We start from the raw sequence: 10134 nt of genomic DNA, 5'->3' as shown, positions 1-10134 counted from the left end.
AGAGTTGTATCTCTATAAGTGAATCAAACACGAGAAATGATTATACGCACTCTAAAAAGTTATTGGCATTTTTTTGTGCCACTCAAAGGTTAAACTTTTTTTTTTTTTGCCGAGTTTATAACTTATTGTGATTTAAAATATCTTTGTGGTTGTTGCTTCGAGCTTGCTTTTGTTTATTTAAGAGAATTCATTTACTCGTGTGGTTTTTTTACCACACTAGGTAACCTTCTATATCATGTGAACTATAATTTTCCCTGCTTTTTGAGATCTTTTTTTTTTTATTATTTCTTGCCAGTAAGTTTAACAACAGCTTTTAACGACAATATAGATTGAGAAAGACAAGGCATCTGCCCCATTCAAATCGGTGCATTGTATAAAGTTATAATGACAAGACATGTGTTGACAAGACAAGTCAAATATTTGTTATAAATTCTTTTAGGAACAAATTTTTACTAAGGTGCATTCGCACCATTCTTACCGAGGTGAGAAAGAATATTTTTCCAATATTGAGTAAAACCGTTTAAAAAAAATACTTCGGGGAGTGAGAGCCAACCGTAAAAATGATAAGAAAAAAAAAAAGGGGCACATCTTTTTGACCACGAGTATTCCTTTTTGTCAGTCAAGAGATAAATTGCTATATGATCTAAGCATCTAGAACTTTAAGGAAATTTTTTGTTTTTTCATCAAATAAATATCTCGAAGTAATTCAAGCTATATTAGCCAATAATTTCAAACTTTATTTATGAAAACTTATGTTCCATTATTTTCAGAAAAAAAAAAGTTTTCCATGATCATATAATGAACTTAATAAAAATATGAAACTCGGAACACAACAACAACAGTAACACAATCCAAACAGACAAGTTCTCGGATATATTTTACACAGGTAAAAAAATGACTACAAATATCATTTTATTACAGAGCTCATTTGTAGGATCAGCACTCCATATTTGGTATGTTATATTATTTAAAAGTTCTCGGCGGTTTTTTATAAGAAATAAAATAAAACGAAGAAAGTTATTATCTATTCTTCCAAGTTCGACAATTTAAAAACGTTTTATAACACTTTAACTATCATTTATCTAAGATACTAATGGCATTGTAAAAACTTTTCATAAAGAATAAAAACTATAAATACACAATAAATAGAGCATTTAAATCATAAAAAATAGACAACAAAAAACGATTGAAATATTATAAGACTGACATTCAATGTCAAAAATACATTTAACAAAAAAATTACACGTAATGAAGTTCGTCATCTTCAATGGATTTATACAAAATATCAACAAAATTATTATTTCGTGCTGTGCTATTTATTAAAATAAGTTTATAATGTCCAATACAATTAAAATCACATTCTAAAATATTCTTTAATTTCCTATAAAACAAACTAACTTCACGTTCAACATCTTCATTGCTCAAACCAGTTTTAGAATGTCTTGACATTTGATATAGATTTCTGATAGGTTTTGCATACTCCATAACAATATATTTCGGTTTTCGATCAACTGGCTCAATAGAGTAAACACTGCTTGTAAAAGATCTTTCATGAACGCCATTTACGTTTTGTTTGTACTCAAGTGAATTGAACCGAAACTTGATCCTATTATCACAATTTTCAAAACTTTCCATACAACAACAATCTTTCGGAATGATAATATACAAAATTGGCTTTAGATGTTCAAAAACATTTCCTTTAATCACTGGAGAAATGGCAGCTCCTTCCACTAATGATTTCAACCTTGGAAGTTGCTCTTTTAAGTAACCAAAATAATATCCCCAGGCTAAGCCTGCTGCTAGTTGCTTATTCTCACTCTCACTCAAATGAGAATACTCCACAGGAGATAATTGCTTTAATTTTAGCAAATGCATCACAAATGAGCTACAAACTATGTTAGTTATATAAAATGTGAACGAAAATATTCCTTTGTCACCATTCTTCCAATAGTTCAGTAATACCAAAAAGGTTAAAATAAAGATAACACAAACAATCTAAAAAAAAATTAAATCTTTAAGTTTTTTATTTAATTAATACTTTGAACATTCCTTGACCGATAACTTAGAGAATCTGTAAAACAAGTTTTAGAAGAAGCGCTTTATCAATTTAGGAAGGTGGTATACTTGGATAAATTCAGATAAAACCCATATATACATACATACATACATACATACATACATACATACATACATACATACATACATACATACATACATACATACATACATACATACATACATATATATATATATATATATATATATATATATATATATATATATATATATATATATATATATATATATATATATATACAGTGGGCAAAATAATTGTCCTTACATTAATGAAAAGTATCTATATTTGATCAAAACAACATTTAAAAGTATATAGATAGTTGTAGTTAAGAGTTTTTAAAGAAATATCATAATATTAAAGTAATTTTGAGTGTATTAGTTAAAAATATATTAATATATGAAAAGTTATATAAGTTTATTTGAAAAGAGTTAAAAGTTTAAACAAAAAAATTGTTCGTACACTATGTTAATTTTTTAAATTAAAATTAGTTAAAATTAAATTAATATCTTGTTGGACCACCATCAGCTTCAATAACTGCTCTACAACGATTTTTCATTGATGAGATGAGATTAGACGTAATTTCTTGATTAATTGATGACCAAACATTTCTTAAAAACAATTCTTTGGGCTCGTTTTTATTCTTTGGAGCTCTATCTTTCATTCTTTTTTCCACCACCGACCATAAATGTTCTTTAGGGTTCAAATCGGGCGATTGTGCAACCCAATCCAACACATTAATGCCATTTGCAGCAAGATATCTGGTTACAGATCCAGCTTTGTGCTTTGGATCATTGTCATGTTGGAATATAAATTCCATTCCAAGTCCTAATTTTCCTGCCGAAGCCACCAAATTCCGTTCTAATATGGATCTATATAAGTGTTGATCCATTTTCTCATCAATAAATTCAATTTTGCCAACACCGGACGCACTCATGCAGCCCCAAACCATAACATTTCCACCACAAAATTTAAATGTTGCCTTCAAACACTTTACATTATATTCTTCTCCGACTCTTCTATAAACTTTTGCACCACCATCAGCTCCATATAAATTAAATTCACTCTCGTCTATATTCTTTTCTTTTTCCTTCCATCATAGCCATGTAGTTAAGAAAAGGTTTTTTTTTAATTTATTATAGTATTATTTAACCTAAAAGTACAAGATATTAGTATAAAAATCATTTATAAACAAAATTTTACCTTTTAAATCAAATGTATGGACAATTTTTTGGTTTTAAAATTTTTACAACTTTTAAATAAGTTAATTATAATTTAAATTGTCGGGAGAAAATTAAAGATGGTGTATTGTTTTTATTTGTTTTCTTGTGCGCTATCTATTGGTTTAATTTATTTTTTTCTATCATTTAAAGTTTTAGAGCTTTTTTCAAAAAACCTTATTTTTCATTAATGTACGGACAATTATTTTGCCCACTGTATATATATATTAGGGGTTTTCAAAAAAACTACATTTCTAAAAATTAGATTGTTCTGCCCTCCATGTAGTACCCACATATGATAAAACGATAAAAATCCAAAAGTTAGCTCAATTGTTGGTTGAATAAACTTCCCCTATATTGGTAAAAATTTGTTGAAGTATCAGCATTTTTACAAATATTTGCAGTGTTACTCTTTTCTTGCAAAAGAGGCTGAAGGATTTTGAAAATAGGTTTAAAAAACTTGTGGTTTCCCTTTACTACCATCTAGACCTTTAAAAATAGAAAATTGGTCCATAAATACAGACTTTAGACAATTTATAAAATTGATAAATTTTATTTTTCTATTATTCAACAATATTCTTACAACTATATACTTTATGTAATTTACTGGGGATCAATTAATGTCATTTAATTATTTTAAACAAGAATAGCGTATTAAATTTTCACCAGAATATTTAATTTTACTGTGATACACTTTGTTTTTAAAAGAAACATAGGCGAAATAATCTTTATTAATCAAAATTATTCAAATGATAACATGATTTGAAAAAAAATCTAAAACTCAAGAATTCAGTGTATTCTTCTTGTATCCTGATGCTTCAGTCTTCTATTTCATTCTATGGAGGATCTTGGAACTTACTTTGAAATCTTATGTCAGAATTTTACAACACCCCTGTGCAATCTTTACAACTCTCTCTGCTATATCATTTGTGAATTTGACAGTCTTAACAAAATCCCATACAGCCTTAAAGCCCTCATCACAGTTCCAAAGTTGAGGATCAACTTCAAGCCATTTCTAATCCATGTCAAGAATGGTAAAGAAATTGAATGAGGAGAAACCAGGTCAAGCAGTTTAGTTTCTTTTGAAATAACTGGTAATACAGGTTTCTTAAGTTAGAAGAATTCAGGTATTCTCAGTTTGTGATCAAAAAAATAGCTGATCAGTCTAGATTTTTTCATGATTGCTAAGCTTGGCAGAAAACAGGCAGAACACAATCATCTCTAGTATTAAATACCAACTATGCTAATACAGGTGATCTTTATTGTTTCTTGTTGTCATTATTATTCTCTTTCTCACTTTTCCTACAAAATTAATATTTTAACTTTATCCAAAAAAGGTTGGAAAACACTGCTACTATTACTTTTAATGATTATTGTTTTAAATAAAATCAAGAGCTACTGGTTTATTAAAAGCTGTCTTATTAAAAGTAGTAGAAGGAAATAGTCTTATTTTGGCAGGTCACAGTACTTCTTATACAACTTCCGTAGATTGTCTGCTGCTCTGTGCACAACATTTTTTCTGTACCAACCCATACTCCAGTACCTTATAGATAAAATAAATATAACAGGCTTTATTGGATAATAGTGGAGCTTGATAGAGTGAGAAAAGCACCTAGAATTCTCAAAAATTGGCAAAATTATCATTTTAAGAGATTAACATGGGTTGTTATCATTAGTATTATTAAGCTTTCTCTATAACAGTCTCAGCTACCAGAGTGCAAAAATTAGTGGTCTCCATACTGGAATTCTTCTTTACATAATAGTCTCTGCAGAAGATGTAGCTTTCATACTCGCTCTTTATTAGGGAATATTAGGAGGTCTGAAAAAGACAGTTCTTTGCAGACTTTAGTGCCCATGTCACATTGAATCCACTGTTTAGATTCCTGCAATAAAACTGCATAAATTGATCAAATATTTGATTTGATGTAATCTTGCTTTGTTGCAGAAGGCACTTTAAAGAGCTTTCAGAACTATTTTGCTTATTTCTTTTGTTTTCAAGTGAATTAACTGCAGGTGTACATAATATGCATATGTACTTAGTATTATTAAGTGTTCACTGTAAACTGTGAAAAATCACAAAAATTATCAACTTTTTAGATTTTTAAAATCAGTATTTATTGACCAATTTTCTATTTTTAAAGGTCTAGACAGAAGTAAAAGGTACTACAAGTTGTTTAAATCCACTTTCAAAGCCCATTAGCCTCTCTTGAAAGACAAAAATGCAAAATAATTGCACTGCAGATAATTTTAAAAATGTGATAATAAAAACCTAAAAAATTCAACAAACTTGTATGTATGTATGTATGTATGTATGTATGTATGTATGTATGTATGTATGTATGTATGTATGTATGTATGTATGCATGTATGTATGTACATATACATATAAATATGTATGCATATATATACATATATGTCTATGTATACATATGTCTGTGTATGTATATATCTATACATATAAATATATGTATATATATATATGTGTATATATATATATATATATATATATATATATATATATATATATATATATGTATATACATACATACATACATACATACATACATACATACATACATACATACATACATACATACATACATACATACATACATACATACATACATACATACATACATACATATATATATATATACATATATATATATATATATATACATATATATATATATATATATATATATATATATATATATATATATATATATATATATATATATATATATATATATATATATATATATATATATATATATATATATATATATAACATACCCCGGAATTGTTGGCCAAGGCTACACTATTGTAGAAAGCTAATCTGAATGAACCTTTGTATCTCGTTTTAACATGAAAGATTTCTTCAAAAAAAAACGCTATTCGTCGCAAAAACTCTCCAATAATTAACGATGAAATAATCATAGACACCAACACCAAATCCTCTGAAAATGACCTCTGTAAGGTTGTATCTTTTTTAAAATAACTTGGAACAATCAAGAAACACATAAAAATAAGGATCACAAACATAATATACCGTTCTCTGTTTTTACGCTCATCAAAAATAGGGCCAAAACCATTGTTAAGTTGGGAATAAATCTTTAACATTTTGAAAAAAAAAAAGTTTTTTATAGGAAAACACACGAGAGTCGCAGTTCGGACTAAGCATCGGGGTATGGTTATCCCAACTTTCCTTCGTAGATTTAAGATTCCGTCACATTGTGAAATTCCAACAGTCCTTTCTTTTGTTTTTGTTTTTTTTTTTTTCTTTTCAAAAAAGATATTAAATGGGATTTCTAAAAACCCCTTATAATGTATGTACAAGATTTGTGAGATATGTAGAGAAAATATCGAGGTAAAAAATTCAAAACAGGAATAAATACATTTTAATTAGACTGCAATCGAAGCTTAACCATGCATTTATTATTATTATTCATTTAGTTCGAAGATACTTTTTTTTACTTTGTAATTTTTTCACATAGACGACATATACAAAAAAGTTATGTATGCAATTGTGACACAGTAACGGGATTTGTTTAGTTACCATGGGAAAAAAAAACCTTGTCATAACCATGATTAAAGAAAGAGCCAACAAGAAAAAAATGTAGGAAACTTAGTTTTTTAAAAAATAAGTTTTACTGTTGAGGTTTCTCTTACTTTCAAATCAAGATAATCTTAAATACAACAACAGCAACAAAAACAACAACAACAACAACAACAACAACAAAAATGAAAACACTACAAAAATACACAATTAGCCAAAAGATAAAAAATAAATGGTTTTTACTGTTTGTTTTGTTATATTGCATGTTGATCAAGGAAAGGTCTTTTTTCAAAACTAATGGATTCGTTTGGATTTATTTTTCCATGACTTTTCACATACTCAAAGTGATTTACTTGTAATCAACTTGGTTGGGTATTTTTCCTAAATATTACTTGTAGGGAAGAAAGAGTTACTTAAGGACAGAACAGTATCATACAACGTTATAAAAAAATTTTTAAATTTTAGAATTAAAAAGTTCAATCAAATTTTTTGACATGATCACTGGACACAAAGTTCATTATCGATATATCATTTATCGATATAAAATTTATCGATATATCATTTATCGATATATCATTTATCTTATATCTTGTCGTTTTACCAATACTTGTTTCAATAGCAGGTCGTTTCTCAAACTTTGATGATTTAGTACCAGGTGTGTCCATTGAGAAGAAATTATTAGCAGAGGTCGAGAAGGGCATCTATTTTTAAAAAGAAGTCTTAAAGAACCAGTCACATTTTTTACCTTGTCTGGATTTCACAACTTTAAATGCTACAGATTTTTACAAGAATTTTTCAATATTCTAGTTTAATCTAGTGGTATACTTAAACGTGTAATGCAATTGATGAGACCCATGCTTTTGAGTTTGTTTTTAAGGATAGCAAATTGAAGTTAGAAACCTGTCAGTTTCCGTTTGTTACCCTAAATATTATCTGGGTATATAATCTTGAATATGCCATACAATTTGTTGATGCTTAATTTTATAGGAAGAGAAAAATGCCAATTTTTTTATAAGAGTAGTGAGAAGGCTAACCTGATACAATTACAATCAGGTACTTTGCTGTCTATAAAGCACACTTTACAATGGGAATGGGTGATCAGGATAAACCATGGGCTCCATATACTATTTGTGAATTCTGCATGTCAGCACTGGAAGGCTGGTTTCGTGGCAACAGGAAATGCAAGCTTTTTACCATTCCTAGAATCTGAAGACACCCCGCAGACCATTCGTACACTTATTAGTTTTGCATAATGGATATTTCAAAGTACAAAAGTTCTAAGGATAAGAAGAGTTAAGGGCATCCGAATATATCTTCTATTATTGCATCAGTGCCTTATAATCATTATGTGCTCATTCCAGGTCTTCCAATCAATGAAGCAGTAGAGAAAAGAAGTGATTCATTTGACGATAATAATAATGACAGCTAGCAGTGTGAGCGTAACAAAGGTAATCAACATTTTGCCAATTAATCAGAAGTTGGTGACTTGGATAGAGACATGAGGCTAAATAAAGGCAATGCTGAGTTATTATTGTCATGTCTGAGGGAGTGGTATTTGTTAGATCCTGCTTGTAAGGTGTCTGCTTCTCATTGTAGGCATGCAGCATATACAAAGTTCTACCTAAGTTCATAAGTTTTTGTGTCACTGCGAAGACGTTTGTTCACTGTTAGATGAAATGCGAGTTACTCACTTGTTAGATGAATTGAGGCTATTGATAGATAGCTCCTCAAGAAGTCTGAAGGCAGTACTCTTACATAATGGCAATTTACAACCTTCCATTCCTATTGCACACTCCGTGCATTTGAAGGGAGACTACAGGAATGTATATACATTTCTCCAGAAAATTAATTACAGCTAATATGATTGGAATGCGTGTGGCAATTTTATGATGCTTACTTTCTCTAGGGTCACCAAGACAGATACACAAACAGGCATGTTTCTTGTGTCTTTGGTACATCACAAATGACTCTTGGCACTATATCAGACAGTATTGTTCATTTTGACAAAACCTACAGCCTGTAGCATGCAATGTTAATTAGGAGCAGCTCATTTCTTCTGAGAGCATGCCGCCATCTTTCCACAAAAAGTTTGGTTTAATAAACCCATTTGTGAAGGCTTTTGACAAAAACGGAAAAGTCCTCAGAAAGATTCAAGCAATCTTATTGAAGCTTACAGCAGCAGGAATTTTCGTTGATCCACAAGTGAAGCGGATGAGGAATTTAGAGAAATATATGATGCGATGAGTAGTGGGGGAAAGAAGAGCTTAAAATATTTTCCGCGGAGCCAACGATGGTCTTCACGGCAACATCAGAGCTAAAAACTTCCAGAATATAGTACCAGGACTTCTTACTATAGAATCAGTACCAAAAACCAGTTACCAAAACCTGGGATGCAGAATGCTCGTTGAGATGCACTAACAGCATTCTCATTTGGGTTTCCTTAGGCCGAATGGAGTTAGTAAAGAACACGATGAATGGTTTTACCAAGACATGTTAGCAGTCGAAAGACGTTATCAGGGCAGATAGAATGAGTTGAAAGGGGACTGTTTAAAATTTACATAAAGACAATGATTCTAGTCACAGGAGAGAGCCTTGTTCTGAGTTTCACTTTTTAGGGAAAATTATCTCTACTCCTATTCTTGCTCTTGAGCAATAAGTTCTTTTTTAAAAAAAATTCATGCAGTTGTATAGGAAATGTGGTCTTCATTTATATCTCGCTTTTTTGTATTTATATTGGCTTTGCTTATGCATCAACAATATGTTTGCTTGATAATCGTTTTTCTTATTTTCGATCGTGACCTTAGATGTCACATTAGAACTGATTGCATTTTTGAAACCAACGAACCCGATTTCACCTGGAAACACTAAAAAAATCTAACTAAACAGAAATTTCCTTAACTTTTGTTGCGTAATATTTTCGTAAAGGAAATCTTAGCAAGTTTTAATAATGGAAAAAGGAAATCCTAAACAAAATTGACAAGATTTTTATTGTCAACATGAACAATGGAGTTTGTGTTAATCACGAAAAACCTTCATTATTTAAAAAGTTTTGAGATTTCTTTCGTATTTATTTAAACTTAAATACGAAAGGGAGTCATACTTATAATTTCAAAAAGCAATTCTTTAATTCTTTTTCTCTTTCAATTGAATTACTCTATATATTTTTCTCTATTTCATATCAGCAGAGAAAAATTAATTGGCGGCCATTTCGATGAAGATCTTATACCAACTCTTTTCATAGGGGGATATTTCATCAAACTGTTTTAAAAGCTTGAAGACTT

The 10134-nt window shown here is 29.6% G+C and overlaps 1 protein-coding gene across 4 annotated transcripts; it reads right to left on the bottom strand.

Annotated features, from left to right (window-relative positions):
- Positions 1 to 716: 716 nt before the first annotated feature.
- LOC149880985 (stimulator of interferon genes protein-like) lies at positions 717 to 6567 on the bottom strand. 4 transcript variants are annotated; one of them, XM_090069673.1, is made up of 3 exons: positions 6347 to 6497; positions 6091 to 6254; positions 717 to 1995 (listed from the first exon to the last, which is right to left on the bottom strand). In XM_090069673.1, exons 1-3 carry the CDS (start codon positions 6387 to 6389, stop codon positions 1240 to 1242), a joined length of 963 nt encoding a protein of 320 aa, XP_089925799.1. In that variant the 5' UTR covers positions 6390 to 6497; the 3' UTR covers positions 717 to 1239. The 4 variants fall into 4 exon arrangements, with proteins under 4 accessions (XP_089925799.1, XP_089925800.1, XP_089925801.1 ...); XM_090069674.1 differs by having other exon boundaries at positions 6091 to 6267; positions 6347 to 6471; XM_090069675.1 differs by having other exon boundaries at positions 6091 to 6567.
- Positions 6568 to 10134: the final 3567 nt, after the last annotated feature.

This window comes from Hydra viridissima, unplaced genomic scaffold (assembly GCF_058129835.1).
Source record: "Hydra viridissima isolate aposymbiotic clone 2 unplaced genomic scaffold, HvirCarnegie_v1 scaffold_12, whole genome shotgun sequence".
Taxonomy (NCBI): domain Eukaryota; kingdom Metazoa; phylum Cnidaria; class Hydrozoa; order Anthoathecata; family Hydridae; genus Hydra; species Hydra viridissima.
The sequence above is the reverse complement of the archived record's forward strand: the minus strand, read 5'-3'. Positions and strand labels throughout refer to the sequence as shown.

Coding starts and splice junctions, on each gene's coding strand:
- LOC149880985 (XM_090069675.1), bottom strand. CDS start 6,417: ATGTTAAAGATTTATTCCCAACTTAACAATGGTTTTGGCCCTATTTTT. Junction 1,996..6,090: donor CCTTGGCCAACAATTCCGGG/GTATGTTATATA, acceptor ATTTTTTTTTAG/ATTGTTTGTGTTATCTTTAT.